Source organism: Centruroides vittatus, unplaced genomic scaffold (assembly GCF_030686945.1).
Source record: "Centruroides vittatus isolate TY-2023 unplaced genomic scaffold, ASM3068694v2 contig_3324, whole genome shotgun sequence".
Lineage (NCBI taxonomy): Eukaryota > Metazoa > Arthropoda > Arachnida > Scorpiones > Buthidae > Centruroides > Centruroides vittatus.
The window spans coordinates 231,546-254,639 of record NW_027122134.1 but is presented as its reverse complement, the minus strand read 5'-3'; the positions used below and the strand labels follow the sequence as shown (position 1 = coordinate 254,639).

The following is a 23,094-nucleotide window of genomic DNA, read 5'->3' as shown; positions in this document are numbered from 1 at the left end:
TCTCGAGGGTCAAATTTTGACACGATTATAATACTTTCCCGTGTTATATAACAGCATGGGGTGTAAAAGTCACGTGCAATAAAAACTCATGAGGATCCTAAATAAATTCGACTATAGATCCTCATTTTCGTAATTAAAGAAGCTGGAAACATACATTTCTTAATATGAATTGTTTATAAAGTAATTGAAATAATTTCTAAATATTTTTATTTATTGATTATGCACTTTACTTATTAAAATAATATTTAAAAATACTAACAGTTTACAAGCTCGTAGAATTATATTGATACTACTCAATACATTATTCAGAATAATTCTTTCTTACAAGTTAATATTGTCTTTGAATAAGTTATATTTTAAAAGCCGTAATATTTTAGAAATGTAATGCTTTATCCATTTTCCATCATCTGAAATATCCTTCTTGATATATTACTTAATAAATAATTATCGTTATGGTTCAAAATTTATGTATTTATTTATAATTTAAACAGAATTTATTTTACACACTTTTTTTATTTTTTAGGAAAAGTATTTTAAAAATAATACATGTTTCTAGTTTATGAATAATATTTTAAATTATATTTAAAAATATTAATTCTTTTCATTATTTATGCATAAAATTTGTTTATTGTATGTAAATAATTTAATATTATAGAATTTTGAATTTAACTAATTTTTTATAATTTTATAATTTTAAAAGTAAATAAAAAGTTTGCTAATGTCTTCATTCCATATTTATTTAATCAAAGGAAAAAAATATTTTTTATAATACATTTCGAAATTTTTTGTCTCTTTCAAGCGTACATTTGAAAAAGAAAATTCTTTACAGAAAATGAGTTTAAAGTATTTTGTATAGATTTATATATATATATATAGGAATATTGAAGAAAAGGTTATTTCATGCGCGCTGCAGCATCGTGCCTCAAATAAAATAAGAGAAAACAAATTACAATATTTGAAATAATCGAATATTTGTAAAAAGTTTACTTTGATAAACAATATTTTACTATAAATTCTCAAAATGGATTTTTAAAAACTATTTTTAAAGTAAACATGAGCTAATTTGCATTAAAGTAATGAGTTGTTACTCGCCTATGATATTTCAAGAAAGTTTAATGGTAAAAATATTCTTTTAAGAAATAATTCTTTAAACCTTTAAAATTTTTATTTTGAGTAAATACGAATATATGTTTACCATTTTACAATTAAGAGTAATAATAATAACCATTTCAAACGTAATAGTGGCACCAAGCGACGACGCTTCTCGTTATGAATGCAACACATAATTTTAAATAAAATTAGTAAAACTGAGTTAAAATAATTAAATTAATCAATTTAATATTTTATTATCGGCTAATTATTAAATAGTATGAATTTGCAAAATCAACATTAAGACACTATAATAAATATTTAATAATTTATATAGCCTGTTTCCTCTAACAAAATTCTACGACGAGTTCTCATCAATAGTTATTATTCTTGAGAAACTGATATATTATGTATAATAAAATAATTCAAGCTTATTTACATTTTTCATTCTCAATTTGTATTTTAAGAAAAAATGTAAAAAATTAAAACATTTGTTTCTGTAAAAATAAAATAAAAATGCTTGTTGTTTGGTTATTTTATGTAATTATATTAATTATTTAAGTATTTCTTATACAGCACCTTATACCATTATACCACTTATTAAAAATATGAAAAGTAAAATAATTATTTAATTTATAATTTTATTAAATTTTAAAATGCTGTAAATTCATTAATATTAGTTATTGGAATATTTAATGCTGCATTTCACATTTTTAAATTTATTATATTTAAATGTTAATGACTTATTTAATATTTATGTTGTTAACATTTTAAAAGACGTTATTTATTTTAAAGTTATATATTTTTAAATATATTAATATCAATATCTCTAGGCAATATTTAGTAGGGAAATTTTCTAGACTTTTTTAAATTTAATTTTAAAAAAATTAATATTTTTTTTAACATAAAAATTGAATATTTGTCGATTTATCAAATTAAAGATCTAAAAACATATTTCGTCGACTGAAAAATCTTGTAATAAAATATAATTTATATTTAAAATAACAGTAATAATTATTAAATATAAAATTTAATTTAAATTATTTCATTTAAATATTTTAATTTAATTCTTTTAATTAACATTTTTGTAAATAACACTTTTTTTTATTTATTTTAGCTAAACTAATCATATATGTAATATTATAGTTTTACATTTTATATATTAAAAATATAACAGAAAATTAATCTAAAATTGATAATTATATTAATTTAAAAATCATAAATGAAATAATCAAATATTTAAAAAATAATTTTAATTTTAATAAATAAGATAAAACACAGAATATATAAATATGTGCATCACAATTTTAAAAATTATTTTTAATTATTTATAAATAAAAATATCTTACATATCATTTTTAATGTAAATAAAATATAACGTATAAGTAAAGCTATTATTAATAGAATTTATTCAAATATTTTATTAAGAAAAAAGTTATATTAAATTAATCTGCTTAAAGTTTTTTTGGTACAAATATTATTTCAATTAAATTACTGTATTTTTTTATAACAACAAAGGTATTAAAAATAAAAAAACAGTTTTCATATTAAGTACAAATATTTTAGTTAAATTAAATTGTTTCTTTATTTTTTATTCAATATAATGAATATTTTTTTTATTATTTTGATTGATGTAATAGATAACTTACTCGCCCCCTCTCTCTCTCTCTCTCTCTCTCTTTTCTGGTCAAGTTTATCTACCTAACGTAGTAGCCTACCTATTGATCATGCGTAGAAATAAAGGAAGACAGTTGCTACTCGGAACAAGTCGAAAGCTGTTAAATCTTAACCATGACTAACGGTTATACACATGATCTTCATAAAGTTTCTCTTAACAATATCACATCAATGTACGTTAATGACACTAATGTTACCGATTACTGTACTAACGACTATTGTATCCCAGATGAAGAGTATCTTGATATGATTGAGGAATATATATTTCCAAATACGTACGAATGGGTTTTGATCGCTTTTCACATTATAGTGTTTATTGTAGGATTAATTGGTAATGCCCTCGTCTGTATATCAGTATACAGAAATCATAGCATGAGGACTGTTACTAATTATTTCATTGTCAATTTGGCCGTTGCTGATTTTTTGGTGATACTTATTTGCTTACCTCCTACTGTTCTTTGGGACGTGACAGAAACGTGGTTTTTTGGTCGAGTTATGTGTAAACTTGTCTTGTATTTACAGGTAAGTATTATGTTACATAAATGAATATTTTTATATTCTTGATATTTATATTGCTATATACTTATATTCGATTTTTTTAAATGCACGTTTAGGAAATTTTTAGCTTTAGAAGAGTTCTTCTGTACTTTATTTAATTGTAAATATATATAATTTTAGTAATTTATATCTAGTATACGTTGAAAATTTGTTATATAACGATTATCTTGAGTGGTTGAAATAGGAAGTTTTTAAGTTACCCATGAATTTTAATAAGCATATTTATATAATAAGCAATTATATTCTATAATTTTTTGATGTTTTTAAAATCGATAACATAGTTTGCTATATTTTTAAGGTGAATAATAATAATAATAAGCATTATTATAAATATTATTTATTGTTATTAACATTTTAAAATATTTATTTATTTCTATTTACTTTTGGGGATATGAAAATTATTTTTTCCATAAAAATAAATACATTCACTGCAAGAAAAGAAAAGCGAAAATTTTTACAATTACATTTTAAAATTGTATTTTAAAATTCTATATTGTATATAATCTTTATTTATAGGGAATTTTTCCTAAAAGAAAGTGAGTATAATTTATTATAATTAAAATTTTTTTTTAAAATAATTAATTTTTATAGTTTTTAGCTAAATAATCAAATTTACATTTATTAAAATGGACCATAAAATTTAAGTTTAAATTACTTTTTTAATAAAATTAAGGACACATAAAAATTGGACTTTTCTTGCTGTAAACTGATAAGATAAGAAGTTGATATAAAATAACAAATAATTATTTACCAACATTATTTAATATATTAGTTGATTTAAGTATATACTAAAAATTTAAAATAATTTACGAATAATGAAATAGTTTTAGTCATCATCTAGAAATATTAAGCATTTCTAGATGATGAGAGGAAGTCCATATTTAGAATAGTCAAGTGAATGAGTTATTGACAAATCCTGAATAGAAGAATAATGTCGATTCGCTCAAAATTACAAAAATGTTACGGTCGATTTATCATAAACAATAAAATTTTTGATTGATTCTGTAACGATATATAACATAAACCAGAGATTTATTAAATATTTTAACATTGAATATTTTTACAGTTCATTAAACTCTCAAACTACTCGTTGTTTGATTGAAAATTCATTATTTTCATTTAATATTTTAGTTCAATTATTTTATTCAGATATTTGACTCTTATATATAACGTTAAACATTATTACAGAAGTAATTCAGATTTATTGTTTCTTTATAAATAAACTGAATTGATACCATTAATCACTTTTTTAATTTGAATTAAGTTAATATTTTAAGGATTTTGACAAGTAAATATCAATTTTTATTTCTATTTTTTTTTTTTTTTTTGTTTTTTTTTAGATGTTAAAAATTGATTTTTGTAGCTTTCAATAAAAGATGTGCTTTCAATTATTGAACCGCTAGTTCAGATATAATTGCGTAAGAATGACACTTAGATGATAATTCTGTTTCTGGATGCATCATCTTATTATGTCAAAAACCTAATCTAAAGATAGAATATGCGGATAAAAATTTGACAGATAGAATAATTGAGAATGATATGATATAGTCTAAATTTTTTGATTTCTGAAAAGTGCTAAATTCAAAAAATTCTGAATATTCGTTCTAAAATTTCATTCGTGTTATTTTGTTTATTTTTTTAATAATAAAAATAAACATTTATCCTATTTTATCTTCAAATAAATATAACATTTTAAATAAAATTCTATTCATTAAAACAAAATAAAACTCGATTTTATTGGCTAATAGTTACCTTTTTTAAAAAAGTTGTTTTTCAAATATTTATAAAAATTTAATATTGTATATCGAAAATATGTTTTTAGAATATTTTATTAAAATTCAAATTCTTAAATATTTTTAAAAACTAAGAACTCAGATCTTTCTGATATAAATACATATACTACTGGTACATATTTGAACTGAGATACATTCTGTAAAGTTTTGATTTATTCAGTTTAAATGTTGTAATTTTCCTTTAATATTAGTATAAAAACTTTTGTTTATAACTTGTCAGTGAATTATTATTTATATTTATCGGGCATATTTATCAATTTTATTATAGTATCGAAAATAATAAGAATTTCTTATTATAAGAAAAATGTTCTTATAGTAAAGTTTATAAGAAAAACAGCGAAATAAGAATTTTATCCGTTTTTTATAAAATGTTTCATATCAATAATTAATACAGAGAATTAAACAGATGAGATATTTAATTATTGAGTAATAGTATGTTCTTATAGGCCCACTATTTCAAAGAAAGCTTAAGATAAAGCCAAAGAAATCTCTTTTTAAATTTATATTTTTGTTCATTCTTAACAGTAAATCGGTTTATTATTCAAATTTTTACTTTATATCCTTTCTGTAAATAGAGTAAGATCAAGAATTATTTTTTGTATCACGAACTCCTATAAATTATTATTTAAAATATAAAAAATGCTAAAAAGTCACTCGAATCGTCATATGTTATGCCACGATTTTTATTCTGAGAATACCAACAGTGACGTTAGTCGTGATGAAAATACAATTTGTTACGTTTTTATACTCTACATATTTATGCCAAACACTCGAAAGACAGACAAACAGACGGATTATTAATACTTTGTATATAATTTACATGTAACTTACTTTTAAAAGAATAACTTTGGTTATGATTTAATTAATATTACTTGAAATGAATAGATGATATAAAAAATATCAAACTCTAGATAATTAATATATTATTATTTATTTCTAGTTTATATTTATAAAATTATATTTATTCAACCGAAACTTGACAAATACAAATACAAAAGTTATATTTATACCTTCGCCTGACTAAAATTAAATTGTATTTTTATAGTTATAATTATTATTTATTACGTTTATTTTTATTGGTCTATAAAAATATTAATTAGATACAAGTAATTATATAACATTTACAAACACGCATAATTTTCAGAAAATTGATATTTTTAAAATAAAAATAAATAAATAAATATTTTTTTAAATGTCAAGATAATAAGGTATTATGTTACTAAAAAAGTTCAATTAGATTTTATCTTTTTCTTTCGCATTTTTTTCTTTTTCAGTTTTTATTTTTATGTCTTTCAAAAGAAAAAAAAGGAGAAGAAAAATATAACATTTTTATAATAAAATCTGGATCAGTTTTCATAAATCATTTTAGAATTTTTCTGGGATTTTTTAGATGACTTTTCTTATTTGATTAAAAAAATTCTTGAAAATTGAATATTTCTTTATTCCGGAATGGAACACAATATATAATATATATATATATATATATATATATATACTTTTAAGATTAATTAGAATCTTTATTAAACAGAATGAATATACTAGATAATTAAATTAAATCGTGAATTGTTACGAATTATTTTTTAAAAAATTATTAATGTTTTCATAACTTTTACAAGTTTGAAAATTCGTTATTTAAATTTTAAATATATATATTTTTTGACAATTCTTTATACTTAATCTATATTTTTCTCTATATATTTCATGTGAATTATTTAACATGACACTTAATTACTTGTTTTAAAATTATTAAATGATATGTAATGAAATCATTTTAAACAAATTAAAATTAATGTCCTCAAATCTCATTCTCTTTTTATCTTGCGGATGCAACAATAAAGAGAAATTAACGTAACCGTATGAAAATTTATTCATTTTATTTTTTAATAATTATAAGTAATAAGTTCGGTATAAAATATTATAGAAGTTTTTCAAATTTTAAAATGATTTGTTAGTATGACATTTACAAGTTACAAAAAAAAAAAAATGTATTTAAAAGCTAATGAAGTAAATTTAAAAGTAAATAAATTTATTATTAATAGTCTACCTATTATCATACATACCAATTTATGTCTTTATATATACAGTATTATATAATATAACATTGTTTTTTTATAAAAGTACATTGTTTTAGATATATTAAAATCTTAGGTTTATTTCCCTTGATCATTAGATCAGTAACCATGCATTTCTCTCGCTGAGATCACTAGTTTCAAGTTTAGACTTTTATCTTTGTAATTAAACGAAGTCATTGATGTGTAAAGAGGTAGAGAAAATAGGAATTATACTCTTAAGTCAAGTTTTGGATGCTTTACGTTCTTATAGATTATTGATTCTACATTAAACTAAATGTTAATAGGCATATGCTTAGTTATGAAAACATACGCCTACGCTACAAATAGGTTATTTAATAGCATTTGTATAATAACATAATTGTATTTTAATGATATTAATTATATACATTAAATAAATTATTTTATAACTTTAATAACTATCATAATTTTTAATAAAATTATGTAGTTTATATACTTTATAAGAATCTTTTAATATATTTTTAAAAATAAAGTTTTGAAATGCTGTACAATTAATAATTGTAGTTATCTTTCTAAACTCATTATTTAATTGCATTACATGGTTAATTAAATTAGATCATAAATATTGATAAAATTTTAAAATATGATTAAAATGGCGTAAATCTTTGATGTAAAAATTAAGCTATGTAATGCTAAATCATTGCTAAAAAACTAAAATAAATATGTAATTAATCAAAATATAATGATTAAATTTCACACATTGTTATAATAAATGACATTTTTTAATGAATTTGAAGTTTTAAAGCAATATTATATTATGAATATTTTTTTATGTTTACGAAAATTTGATCTTGAAATGTTAATTTTTATTGATAACACCAAAGACTACAATTATTTTTGCTTAATAAATTATTAAAAGATTTTATTTAAGTAAAAATTTATACATGGTTTAGTGCTGTCGTTTCACTAACAATCATGATAAATTTAATAAATATAAATGATAATAAATCTTAACTAACTTCAATTATTTTGATATATAATTTTAAAAGAAATGAAAATAAAATTTTGCTGTACATAAGTGGTCCTTTGCCAAATTTATAAGAAAATTATTTTAAAAATTTTACTTCTTTACTAGAATCAGTAGCGAATTACGCAATAGGCGCGCCTTGGGCCTCGTCACAAGAGGCCTCAAAAACTACAGAGCAAAAAGAGAATATGCCTCTAAGACTTTATAATATACGTTTTAAACGTTTACTAAAGAAAAACTTGTTGTTATTTAATTATTTAAATTTTATTAATTAATTTCTTAACAAAATTGTGCGCCTAGGCCCTCAAAGGAACATAATCCGCTACTGCCTACCAGAGTAAAAAACGTGCGCGTAGAGTGCACACTGTAGTGTGTAAGGGTAGCGAGAATATTTAGAGGGGGATTTCAAAACTGAATTGCGCCTGAGGCTTCTCAAGTGCTAAATCCGCCACTGACTAGAGTTGATTGGAAGTATCGTTATGATAATATGATAGAAATAATTATGAATTTCTCCGCCAATTTTGTTCAAGCCAATAAGCTTTCAATCTTTAATAAATAATTATTATCCAATTAGATTTGAAATCTTCATTAAAGTTTTGAATCTAATTGGATAAGAAGTTTTCTAAATCTTTCAAAAGTAATGAATTAATTAAAATGGTTACATTCGAACAATTTTTAATTTAAAATTTACAAAATGAAATCACAAAGTTAAACAACAAAATAGTAAATTCTTAAATTTCTGATAACTTTAATATGTAAATTATGATAAATTAATACGTAATATGTAATGTAATTGTAAAAGAAAAAACATTATTTATTGTAAAAATTCAAGTTGAGAAGTAAATTTACAAATATCATTGCATTCTTTAATAAAAAAAAAAGTAAGTCTACATATCCGATATATTTTAAACTATATTTAATATTGAAACTAAAGAAAATGGTGAATTATATTATAGAATTTTTCACTTCGTATAGTTTGACTCGAATATCAAATAAACTGTGCGATATTTTTATCAGGTTGTTTTTAACATTACTGTTTTTATGACCTGCTACTAAACTTTTAAAGTTCCTAAAATAATATTTGGGATATAGATAAAATGATTATTTTTATAAGAATTTAACAGAATGAAAATATTCAGCTAAAATATTTTGATTCAAAAAAAGATATATTTACAAAGATTTATCTTTTAACTTACTGAGTTGAACTTATATCAGTGGAATGTCATACTTGAAAAATATGTTTTCAAAATGATGAGGATGCTAAGTTATATAATCAATTTTCTTATTGGTTTGATATAAGTTGTAAAGCCCATCATAATTCCAAAATAGCCAGAAGAATTTCAAAGTTCTTCTTGAATTTTATCTTTAAAAATATAAACTTTTTATCAATCAAAGTTTTGTGTTCGGTAAAGTCCAGAGATAAAACGTGGATTTAAAAAACAGCATTCGTTAGAAGTGAAAACATAGGCTACTCGTGTTTAAGAATAACTTACAATATTTTTTTATTAAATATCAAAAAATACATCGTTATAGTAAAATTTAATAAAAATCAATTTAAAAAATTAGAAAAAAAATTTTAAGTAGTTCTTTCTTCTATTTTGATATTTGTAAGATTAATGTTGTTACGCATAATCAATTATCAGTAAAACATCGGTGAATTATATTCTGGCACGTACAGTACAGTACAGTAACATTATCTCTAATTTTTTTAGAATATATTATAAAAATTTTTAGAAGTTCAATTAGGAACGTTTCATTGAATTCATACATTAATATTTTTCAACAAGAATATGCCTGCTTCTCTTTCTCTTCAAAAACTAGTGGAAATAAAATATTTCTTCAAGCTGTTGGAAGATTTTAAAACTTCGAATCTGTCGATATATATCTGCGCTTTCAGTTGTTAATTTATCAAATCTGCATCCAGAATGATTTTCTAGGGTCGAAAAATAATCGTCATGGTTGAGATTAAATTTGAATTTCTTGAAGTGTTATATTTCTATTATTTTCTTATAATTATAGACTTGGATGTAGAATACCACTTAATCATTTTCTAACTTAATTGTATTCATTTTCTATTATTCTATTATTAATATTTCATTTCGATGTTAGAAAGAAATCCGTCTTTATATCTGTTTTGTTCTTTCAAATTTTCCTGAAAACAATCGAAACAAATCGAATCAAAATATGGGATCACGTCAAATGATATTCGTATATCATTCGGTGTAACAAAGCTTGTCACTACGTAGGATACACGAAATTCTATAAATATAAAAATCCACTGCTTAAATCATAATTTGGTTTCTCTCGCTTTAGATCTTCAATATTTTAAAGACGTATTAATAATTTCAATTTTACTTCCTATTTTACTTCAATGTTTTAAGATTTTTACGGTTTTAATTTAAAGATCAAGTTTAATTATAATCTCTTTGTATTGTTTTAATTCTCTGTATACTTCAAAGAAATTTAATAATTTTTGTCCACGTAAATTCTCGTTTATTTACACATTTTCTCAACTTCTTCGTGACGAATTCATACATAATTAATCCTGATTTATTTTTAATTTAATTTTTTTAAAGAATTAAACTAATATTTAATTAAGTTTGTTAGTGATTTTGCTATAGAATTTTACATGAAAGTTAAACTTTCATAGATAAAAACATTTATAATTAGTACTAATTAATTTCTTAATATGGAATTTTAAGATAAACTTTAAATTTTGATAGATATACTTTAATGATGATTACTTGTCTCCAGTAAGATAAAAAATATTAATTTGACTTTTTATTCATTAAATGATTAAAACTTTTTAATTTTGATAGAAGAATTTACATAAAATATCAATAACCATAATTAATTAAACATTGATAAACTTATTTATTTTTAATTGTGCGTGTTACCTTAGTTAATAATTTGCATATTGATTTTTTTCAACTCTTCAAAGAGTTTTTCTCGTTTCGGTTTTTATTTTTCTTGTAATTATTTTTTTATAACGCTTATTTACAGTTGCATTAGTTAATACCCGTTGGCCATTCATAAATAGTTTTTATAAAAAATATATATATATACCAGAAGATTAAATAAAGACAAAGAAAACTTCTATTCCTGTAAATAATTAACATGCAAAAATTTTAAATTTAAAAGTTATATGTATCCACATCACATTCAATTATTAATTACAAATATTAATATTTTTCTGTCGAAATTAATAACTAAAATAATTTTTAAATTTATAAAATAAATAATAAAATTATGTATTTAAAAAATGTCTAGCGATAAATTATATTTTATAGATAAAACTTCAAATAAAAAATTATAAATAATTGAAATTTACATCAAAAATTTTCGTTAATAATCATGACATGTTAATGTTGAAGTTATATTAATCTTGTTAAAATTCAAGTTCTAATCATGCAAATTTTAAATTTTTTTTTATCTGTATATGAGTGAAATTACTAATAAATTTTAAGTTTGTTTCTACATTAATGAGATTTCTATTTAAAAATAATATTTTTTTTCCTATAACATAGAATACACCATAGAAAGTGATAGCTTCTTTCCTACAATGTTCTTCACATTTATGCTGTTTGCTTTCTTAAAATTATTTTTAATATATTATATTAAAAAATAACTTCCTAATTATACCATTTTATTATTTTACGTTTGGAATTTAAAACCTTTAAAAAATATATATTTTTACAGTATATTATTCTAAACTTATTAGACATTTTTTATACATTTTGAAAAAACTTGCTTTTTATATAAACATACCAAACTATTAAAAGATTGATAAACATTTAATTCAACTAAAATTTGTTTCTCTATCGATAAATATTAATTAAAAATTAAATTTGTGTAAATTATTCTATTTTTTGTTTTGTACAGTCTACATTTTTTACTAGTTTTATGGGTAAACAAACAGCTACACTGCTTATTTTTATAAGTTGTTTAGAGAATATTTACTTATTTACTACCTCATAGTTTATTTCGTCAAGCTTCCTCGTATGTAATCATATTACATAAGCCTGCATATGAGGAAGGTATCTTAAATGAATAAAAATGGGAATAAAAATATAAATATTTTTTCCCATTTTAGTTATATTTTTACTTCCAAGAAAATAATCTAAATATTTTATCTTTATGTCTAAAATGTCTATATCATGTTTTTTAGAGTTATACCAAAATTTTTAACTATTACTTTAATTAACCAATATATGTTAAAATATTCCAAATAGCCGAGCTTGACATGATTTTTTTAAAAATTTTACAGTTTATTTAGGTCTTAATTAAGTCTACAGAATTAAATATTAAAATGAAATTTTTATGTATGTTCTATTATCAGAAATAGGTTTATGTAATGATACAGTACATTATTTACATTTAGAAAATATTTTTTTATAATAATAAACAGCATATCTGTGTGGTCGTTAGATACTTCTTTAATTAGATGAACCTTTGTTGCTTTAAAAAGACGAAATGGATACAGTGAATTCTTCAAAAAATAGCACTACTGGTTTTTGATTAGTGCCGCTCTTTCAAATTTTCCATTGCATCAAGCGTTTTTATAAATAGTAAATATTTTCTGTAATGAATAATGTCAAAAAATGAATGTAAATGAATAAAGCTTCCTTTTAAATACTATCTGTGTTTTTTTTATTCCCCCCCTCTTCTTGTGGACACTGAGAGGGCTTTTTCCCACACCCATTGTGGATTTAGCCAGGTCCACAATGGAGGTGACGGGATGTCGAAAGACAGGCCCAACATACTCGGGAAAACACAAAATATTTATAGATTTTATAAAGATAATTAAATTGCTTTAACAATTTCTAACTTGTAAAGTTTTCGTATAATGAAATAAAGTTTGGCTTTTTTGTACTTTTATTCAAAAATCTTTCTAATTGTAATCAGTTTAAACTATTATTCTAGTTCTAGTATTAGATAATATTAACAATACTCTTAATGAAATCAAGAGGTTCGCAAATTTAAAGTACTATTAGTTGACATCTGTGAAATTTCTCTCCGGTAACGTCTTTCTACATTTATGCATATAAAAGTATTCCATTAAGTTATAGTGACACTTAAAATTACTGCATTATACAGTTACAGAATGATATTCTTTCAATAGCATACTTCAAAGAACCACAGAGACTCGTTACCGCTTAAATAGAAATGTGATTACCCATAACTGCACGATATGGGCGTATTATTTTCAGGTATTTTTAGCAAAGTACTTCCTATTGTGCATGTAATTTTTATGAATGCATATAATTTGCATATTTACAATATTATTTATATTAGTTTACATTACTTGTATAATGTTCACCTCTCATCATCAATCATCTTCACAAAATTACCTTGTGCATTGAATAATAATTTAATGTTTAAGATATAAACTTACATACATAGAAATGTAGAACAGATACATTGCAAAATATTTCTTAACAGTTCAGTTATAAAAATTGTTGAACTGTAATTTACCGTGAATGAAAAGAAGGATTTTTATACATCTAATTTATAATGCAAAATGAGTATCATAATTTAAGAACCTTGTTTTATTTACGGTATTTTTTGTCATATTTTAAGTAGTAAGGATAAGAATCCCTATAAAACGTAAAGAAAGAAAAGTATTGAATAATACTTCACTCTGTTCAAGAATTTTATCGTTCTTCATAAATTTTATATAATCGTCATATATTATTAATATTAAAAATGATAGTTAAATAAAATTTCAGAAAAAAAATGAAATTTTTCGTTAAATAATGGAGCTTTAAACATGCTAAACCTTTGCTTCAAAAAACTAACAATGTCAAAACGTTCATTGACCTTTGTTTTCCAGTCAGATATATATTTACAAATAAATAATGAAACAAGAAAAATAGAAGCACATTTTTTTAAATATAGGCCCGTTATTACTCATCGAATTGAACGTCTAAGTAAATATAAATTATTTGTTTTAAGCAAAGGTTTAGTATGTTTAAAGCTCACAACACAATTATACATTATATTAATACACTTTAAAAGTGTATTGAAACCAATTTTATGAGAATATAAATCCTAAAGTAAGTTACCTAAAAACAGTGTCTCTTCAGTTATGTATAAAAATATTTCGTAATAATTAATTTTTATCACACGTTCTTAATATTTTTTCTTATAAGTGTTTTGAATAAAAGTTTAAATTAGAATTTCAGTAGTTGCTAAAGACAATTATTTATAATGCTTATAAGTTCGAAAAGTTTACATGAAATTATTTCTGTTAAAATAAATCTTTCCGAAGTTTCTATGGTGTAATTATTGGACTAAACTGGTATTTAATTTCTCGTGGTTATTCGAAAGGAAACAGAATTGATTTGTCTTGAGTGGATAATGTTAAATTGATTCAAAATCGATTTGAAAATCTTACGAATGTATTTAATTTGATAAGAAAATCAAATTTAAACATATAGAAATTGGTTTTTAATTGTTTTCTTTGTTTTTAACAGATTCTCACGCCTTTTTTAAAGCTTGTTTTCTGCTTTAAAATACGTGTTTTGGTTAAGAATTTTTTAATAATTTCAAATTAAATACAGTATTATTTTTTATTAAATTTATTTTTATACATAAAAATATTCGTTAATTAACAAGTTTTATTTCGTTAATGTAAATTTTATGAAGTTTCAGCTATTTGATAAGAAAAATTTCGATTTCTTTTAACCAATAAAATATTTTATGTCATAAAAAATAATAAAATAAAATAAGACATCAATTTTTTAAATTTTATAAGATAATTTTAGTTAAAAGTCATAAAATACATTTTTTATAATGGTTTTTTTCTCGTTAAATTAGATATTTCTAAATTAATGTTTTTTAATTTAAATTCCTCCAACTTCAGAAGTAATTAAAAAATTTTTTTAAATTTTACTTTTCCGGTTGTATGTATACATAGCAAGGGAAAGTAATGGAATCGTGTTACATTTGACCCTCAGAGTTTTTTTGCAAATCTCCATGTTTTGAGACTTCTTGAACCCAAAAAAGTAAAAAGAAAGGCAAAAAAAATTCCATGGATGTGTGTGTGTGTGTGTGTGTGTGTGTGTGTTGGAGTATATTTCGCTTATTTATCTCAGGACTGAAGTGAAGATAAAGAAACAAAGTTTGGTATGGTAGCTTGTACGTAAGAAGCATTGATGCTATTAAATTGTTATTGTGAAAGATCGAGGGGATGGAGAGATAAAAGGTGGTCACGTGATATATGTCGCGAGGGGTCAGACTTATGAAGATTTTACTTGTTAGAATTTATAATGTTTTATAAAACTCATCTCTTCCCTCAAAATTAAGTCTTTATATATTTTTAATTATTATAAAATTGCAAAAGTTTTTATAACAAAATCTCATAATAGATGACGCCACATACAATTTAGTTATTTATTTTGATTAGTAAGACAGTACAACGTTATTTTTAAAAATAAAATGTCATAAAAAACCGGGAAAGTTACGCAACTCGTTTCTAGATTTTTTTATATTAAAATATTGTATTTATTGCTATTTTTGAGAAAATTTATATATCTGTCAATCTATACTTTTACTAAATACATAGAACTCGTTATTAACTTTGTTATTATTATTATTTATTATTATTATTACTATATTCGGTGTAAAATAAAAATTAAAGATTGACTGAAGAGAATGAGGTATTTGTAAAGTTATAAGTAAATAAAACGATTTTTACATAATTGCACAATGTTCCAAGAGACGAGATACTTTAGACAATAGCGAGGTTGCGGCCGAAATTTTCAACGCCAAAACGTGAACGCCGTCAATGACGATGGCGTTTGGAACGTCAAGCATGATTCCGCTGACGTTCCAAACGCCATTGTCAAACTTCTAGGCTTACAGGAAGGTGGCTCTGAACGTCCGACGTTCACGTTTTGGCATTGAAAACTTCGGCCGCAACCTCGCTATTTTATTATTTGAATAATCGTGTTTATTAAATAAACTTTATAAAGATAAAATAAAATCGGTATAAAAGCAAAAATATTAAAGCTAAATAAAATATTCAATAAAAAATTTTATAAATAATTTTTTTTCATGTTTTCATCGCTCCGCACGTTTCATTATACTGTGTGATGGAAAATGATATTTTAGATATCATTTAGAGAAAAATTTAACATTTTGTTTCAATTTTAAGTCAAAATTTGTATTTATTTATTTATTTATTTATTTAAGCATTCTGGTACAAAGACCCTGATGCGGGGATAGAACAAAACAAAAGTATACATAATCTTATAAAATAACAAAACATATATCACAGATATATTCATCAATTGTAATAACATTAATAATAAAATTTGTATTTATAAGTTTTTTTAAACGTGGTGAACGGCTAACTTTTTAGAAAATCGTAACGAGGTGACGGTCACGTGTTCGGAATCACGCCTCTGTTGACTTCAATATTAGGAATTTCACTAATAATGATGATATCATTTCTTTCTTGTTAAGTTTTTATATAAAGAGCACGAAACGTTTAATTAAAATGTGAATGTTATTCTTTAATTTTACACATGTCCAGAAATGTTACATTATATAAACACCATGCATTTCTGTAAAACTAAAAAAAATTGTAAACTTCTTTATGGGAAACCGCAATATTAATATGTAATATCCTCTATAAGCCGAACTGCACGTGCCTGCGAGGTCTCTCTGGTCACTCAAAAAATTCCTTTACAAGTGATTAAATATCTTTATTCTTTCTTTTCAGAAAAACATGACTTATGCATTTCGAATCGACGTGTAATTAACAATCCTTCTTCTGCATAAAGCATAATAGTAGTTATAAGAAATGTTTAATAAAATATTTCTTACAATAAAACATCCTTTATTTTTTTACTTTTAATAAAGATAAAACCAAGAGATTGCAATCACTCCAAATACACTTACAGTGTATTTATTTTTCTCTCGAATTATACTAATGTAGGTGAGATTGGACGATAAAATTATAGAACATTACAATTTCGCATGTCTCCTATAGATAAAATATATATGTAACTAAATTAAATTAAAATTACATAAATATTACAAGATATTAATAACTCAAACTCATAGTTTCAATACTTCTATAATCAGATAATTATTAGCAGTATTATACAATCCACGACAATTAAAACATCTTAATAGATGAACAGCGTAATGAAAGCAGACAAGTACAGAATTACAATACTTAATGAATTTCTATAAAATTACAATACAGGATCAGTATGGGTTAAATACGTTTTATTTTATGACGTCATATCATTTGTAACGAATCTGTATACCCTCCGAAGTGTTTAATACATTATCTTTATTTTTTTCTGGAAAATGCTCCTTAAACTTTCTTTGTTGCCCTCTCTTGGTTTTATTTTTATTATAAATGATAAATAAAGGATTTTTTATTATAGGCTATATAAGAAATATTTTATTAAACATTTGTGATAACTAATGTTATGTTTTATACAGTAACACTGGAGAGGGGTTGTTAATTACACGTCGATTCGAAGTGCATATGTCATGTTTTTCTGAAAAGAAAAAATAAAGATATTTGATCCATGTCATCTAATACATGTATTTAATACAATCATTATTTCCTATTTTAAAAAATTGCGTATTTCTTTATTATATCTGTTTCTATATTATATGTGTTTATATTACCATATAAACAATATATATATATATATATATATATAAATACTCTGAGATACCTCATAGTCATTTTCCCCCTAACTTGTCTAGACAACTCTAAATGATCTTGTATTCCTTCCATTTGAGGTTATCGATAGTTCTTATTGAAGCTTTATTACTAAATATTCTTTAGGTTGCAGTTGTTTTCAATAAAGATCTATAAAAATATTATTAACTACACAAACGGCATCTGAACAAAGATAAATTTTCATTTCTTTGTACATTCTGTGAAAGAAAACTGTCGTTTACTGATCAAATTTACAATTTCAATTAGAGTAGATCCTAGTTTTTGTTTTCAACTGTTCTTTACAATTTTTCAATCTTCATTTTTCTATAAATTGAGTTATTGAAGTGAAAATAGATTTATCTTTTTTCTTAGCTGTATAAACTAATCAGTCAAAGCATGTCTTATTTTTTTTCAGGCGAATGTCTTTGTTCAACTTTTTTAAATATATATATATTACGAATTTAATATTTTTGTTTTACTTTTTAAAAGATGAAAATTTAGTATACAAATCCTATTTAAACCTTTACATTTATATAAAAAACATGTTAAACAAAATTTGAGAAAAATAAATTATGAAGGATTGTCTCATTGTCAATTTTTCAATGTGTTACAGTTTTAGCAACAAGAGAAATTTATATAGAACAAGTTAAACTGTAACTATTTAATAAACAAATTTTTCAAAATATATTAGATATATATAGATACTGATATTAAATATCAAGATCATAAAAGATGAATGATCTTGTAATTAATTAATAAAGGATTGATATAAAATTTTAAGTTCTTGAAATTTCATATAGGTTATCATAATAATGAAGTATAATTTAATCATTTTACTTAAGGCATATAAAATTCATGCAAATAATTTCACATGATTAAAATTTATAATAATTTTCTAATCGACAAAAATAAAAATGAAGAATGATACTAAACAATTCCAACCATATCATTTCATTTTCAATTGTTATAGGCCTATTTTATTTTGTTTAATTTCTTATTGTGTACTTAAATCAAATGCAAATTCAGTGAAAATTTATTCGTAGATATATTTATAATATAAATCTATTTATATGAGAATATTTTTTGACGTTATTATAACTTGATGTATTAGATATGTAGAAATATGATCATATGTATAAGGATGTAAGATAATATTTTTTGTTTTTTTTATGGATTCAACACTACTTATTGGAAACAATTTGTTTATAAATATGATAAAATAATAATAATCTCTACAAAGTTTTAAGCTAGAAATGTCAAAAACAACGAATAATCTATAGCATTTAGAAACATAATAACCGTAGAGAAAATTATATTTGTATAGACTACACTTTATTAATAGTACAGGCAGATTTTATTTTTTATTTTTCAAATATTTTCTATCAGTTCCTTATGTAACACAGGGTTAAGAAAACCGAATAAAATATTGTTTATAAATAAATAAATTGAACAAAGTCTTAATCCTGTAAATAGCCATTTTTAGACATTTTATCTTTTTCCCTTATTTTATATATAACCTACTTAAATGTATGAAAATATTACTTTAATATTTACATTATTGAAAATTGTGATAGTGTAATTTCCAGAATTATATGCTACTTATTATATCATAAATTTACGCCATAAACTTTAGTTGTAATTAGACAGAAAGTATGTAAATATTGAGTTTGAATTGCATTTATAAATATTATATTTATGCATTATGGCTTGTGTTATTAAAATGTAATAAATAATATAATATCATTAATATGTATATTATAATATCATTTCAATTTGCTAAATTTTTCTCTAAAATATAGAATTATAAATTTCTTAAAATAAACTTTCGCTTCAGTTCCAGAGTATTTTAAGAAGCGAATTGTATTTTTGTTATTCTGGAGTTAAAGTTTTATTTTCAACGGAAACCATTATTATTTAACTAGTTTTGTTTATTAATAAATTAATTCTTGTGCTTTCAAGTGGATCATTATTTATTCTATTCGTGACAATCTAATTAATGTTTATTAATACAGGTGAAAAAAAATATTTCAATATTCTTTTTATAATCCATTGTACTGTTTTCAATACTTTTCATAAATTAATTACAACAGATTTATTCAATATATAGGCTAATTTAAAGTTTCAAATAAAATAAATTTTGAAGTATAGTACAAAAAAAGTTTAACTGCTTGATGATTAGTTTTGAGACTCGTAAAGATGTATATAAATTAAATTTTATGACACGAGAATAATAATATTTCTAGAATTCTTTAAGATATTTTGTAATTAAATACACAGACTGTTGAGAAACGGAATAAATATGAAATATTTTTAAAGATTAGACTTTATCCAATCTATCCTAAACAATTTATTATTATTATTAGAATATTAGTTATAATTATTTAAAAAATCTATATATATTAAAACAACATTGGAAGATTAAACAAGAAATGAAATTAAATAAAAATTTCTAAAAGTATGGGTAATTCTCTAATAATGTAACGCTAAAAAGTATTCGTGATTGAGTGGATTGTTGAACTATGATTGATTGAAGATAAGGAGAGTTTTGTCTCATTATAACATACAATGCTCAACTAATCCGTTAAGAGTTAGTTGAAGATCGTAACTTATTTTATAACAAGACAATCTTAGAACATTTTTTGAATGAAAATACTATTTAAGATTATAGATTTCAATGTAGGACTACATAAAAATTTTATTTTTATTTTTTAAGTCTTGTGGTCATCGCATAAATATTAGTTATTTAATATAGAAAATATTTAATTAAATCATTAACATCTCTATAATAATGACTATTTCAATGCAATTACAATTTTGAACAAAAATGTAATCTCTTCAAGAAAATTAATTAGCTTCAGGCTGATTTTTCACGTCATAGGAAAATTAATAATAAACAACTTTCTAGAACTTATAATCTGTATGAATTTATGTGCTTATGTACTGTACTATAAATTTGTGTACTTATTGAGAATAATCTTTCTTATAAAGTTTATGATCATGCATTTTAGCATTTGTGTAATGTTTTCTTCTTGTTGAAGTAGTGGTTTTTCTTTCAAGTCTACACAGTTTCCACATAAATTTGTTTCAACAGCCTATTCGGACATTGGTACTTTCAAGTGTACAAAAGGTTTTTTTATCACTTAAAATCTGAAATAATATGTACCTTCTGAGTTAGCAGATCAAAGTATAAGCTATCTCTGAAAACATACGTTACATGCTTCTTTTAGTTATTTTATAACAACATATTATTAAAACTTATTGATTTATTTAAATCTTCATTCCAAAATTAACTATAATCTATATATATAATCGAGACGAGTTGATAATAATAATAATAATCAGCGCAGAGCCCAAACGGTTAGGAGTTGAAAGTTGAAATTTGGTACACAGTTAGGGTACGTCACGAAAACGCACACTAAGAAGGGATTTTTCAAAATTCCTCCCCACGGGGGAGGGACAGGATTAAAGCTTCTATATACATTATTGAGACGTGTCCAAACAGTTAGGAGCTTTCTCTTAACACTTCCATTGTTACGTAACACTTCCATCGTTGATGGAAGTGTTACGTAGCAATGGAAGTGTTAAGAGAAAGCGAAGTGCAAGACGCAGATGCAGTTTTTTTCGAAATCGAACATATTTTTAGACCTATCTAAAAATTCTGTAATTAGTCTGGAAACAGGGAGGACCCAATTCTTGCATTCTGTGAAAACGGGTAAGGTTGACTATAACGTAATAATCTTAATATTCGCTAAAACGGTTAAGAGTTGAAAGTTGAAATTTAGTGCACAGTTAGGGTACCAGATATAAGTTCCAAAGTGTTAAGTAACAATGGAGAACAAGAGAAAGCGATATGCAAGATTTACGGGCGCTGAAAAAAAAGAAAAGAAAAGAAAAAAGAAAAAGAGTAATATGTTAGAACACATTCGATTTTCAAATTTAAACAGATTAGTTCGGTTTTTCTCGACCTTTCTTCTTTAGAACATTCGAAGAAAATCGAAGGATATAATCAAAACACGTCGTGAAAATCGAACAATATTAGAACATTCGATTTTCAAATTCGACCTTTCTTTAGAAAAATTTAGTTCGTTGATGAAATTACTCTTTTTTTTGTGACTATAATGTAATAATCTTAATCTTCGCTATCGTTACTTTTGCCCGAGCAACGCCGGGCCTATGCTAGTAAAATAATAATTTATAAGCCACATTTTAATGTTTTGGCATGTTCCTAATAAATTTAGTAAATAGCTTTTTCATGTTATTAAATCCGCGACAGGTAAATGACAGTTTTTGATTAACTCACACTTCTTTTACTTTTGCTTTAAAATTTATCTTTTACAATACTTTGTATCGATTCTTGTTGCTAGCTCCAGATTTTGTTTGTGATTTTTAAAAAATTATATCAATTTAGCATTAAATGAAATATATTTATCTCGGGTTTCTCATTTTATGACGACTTGACTTTGTTGTTTTTATAAAGTTTTATATGTACTATTATAAAAATTGTTCTCATTTTATTAGATCTAACCACTGAAGTTTTGAAATAAAACCTTCGAGTTTTACCACAAGTATATATAAATACAATGAAACCTTTAATAACGACCATCTTTCAACAACGGCTCTAAACAGTGACCATTTTTAGGAATTGTTTTTAGAACCAAAAAATGCATATAAAATAACCTCCAAACAATGGATACTCGGAACAACGGTCATTTTTTATGTTTCCGTCAATGGGCGCTGTTTAAAGACTTGACTGTGTACAGTACATACGCCTATATATATATATATATTTAATTCCTGTATATTATAAACTAAACGATTTATAAAAATGATTTAAAAAAAAGAGCTTTTCTATACTAGCAGCGTTAAACAAGGATTGCGAATTTTTTTGTTTTAAAATATAACTTTGAATATAATCATGTTCAGTCGAATTAAAATTAAAAATATAAATATTTAAGTAGTGAATTGAAGATTTGCATATTTACATTTATTAATTATTTCTATGTATTTTAACTATTTATATTGAAACTAATTAAGCTCTGCTTCTTTGTATTTTTTTAATGAGTTACGTTCATTTATTCATTCATTCTTTGCATAATAAACTAAGTAGAGATATTCCTATTTCTGGACATTATAATCATTTATTATCTAATGCTCTTAAAAGTTTATATATTTTTTCGAATATTGATATTCATGAAACTAATCTATAGCGATATTTTATCTCAAAACTCA

General features: G+C 22.9%; 1 protein-coding gene across 1 annotated transcript in view; it reads left to right on the top strand.

Moving 5' to 3' along the window:
- The first annotated feature begins 2,851 nt into the window (after nucleotides 1-2,851).
- Nucleotides 2,852-23,094, top strand: part of LOC136973956 (orexin receptor type 2-like) — a 44,373-nt gene continuing 24,130 nt past the window's right edge. The window contains exon 1 of the mRNA XM_067268728.1: nucleotides 2,852-3,288. Coding sequence (XP_067124829.1) covers nucleotides 2,881-3,288 — 408 coding nt within the window. The 5' untranslated portion in view covers nucleotides 2,852-2,880. The remainder of the gene's footprint in view (nucleotides 3,289-23,094) is intronic.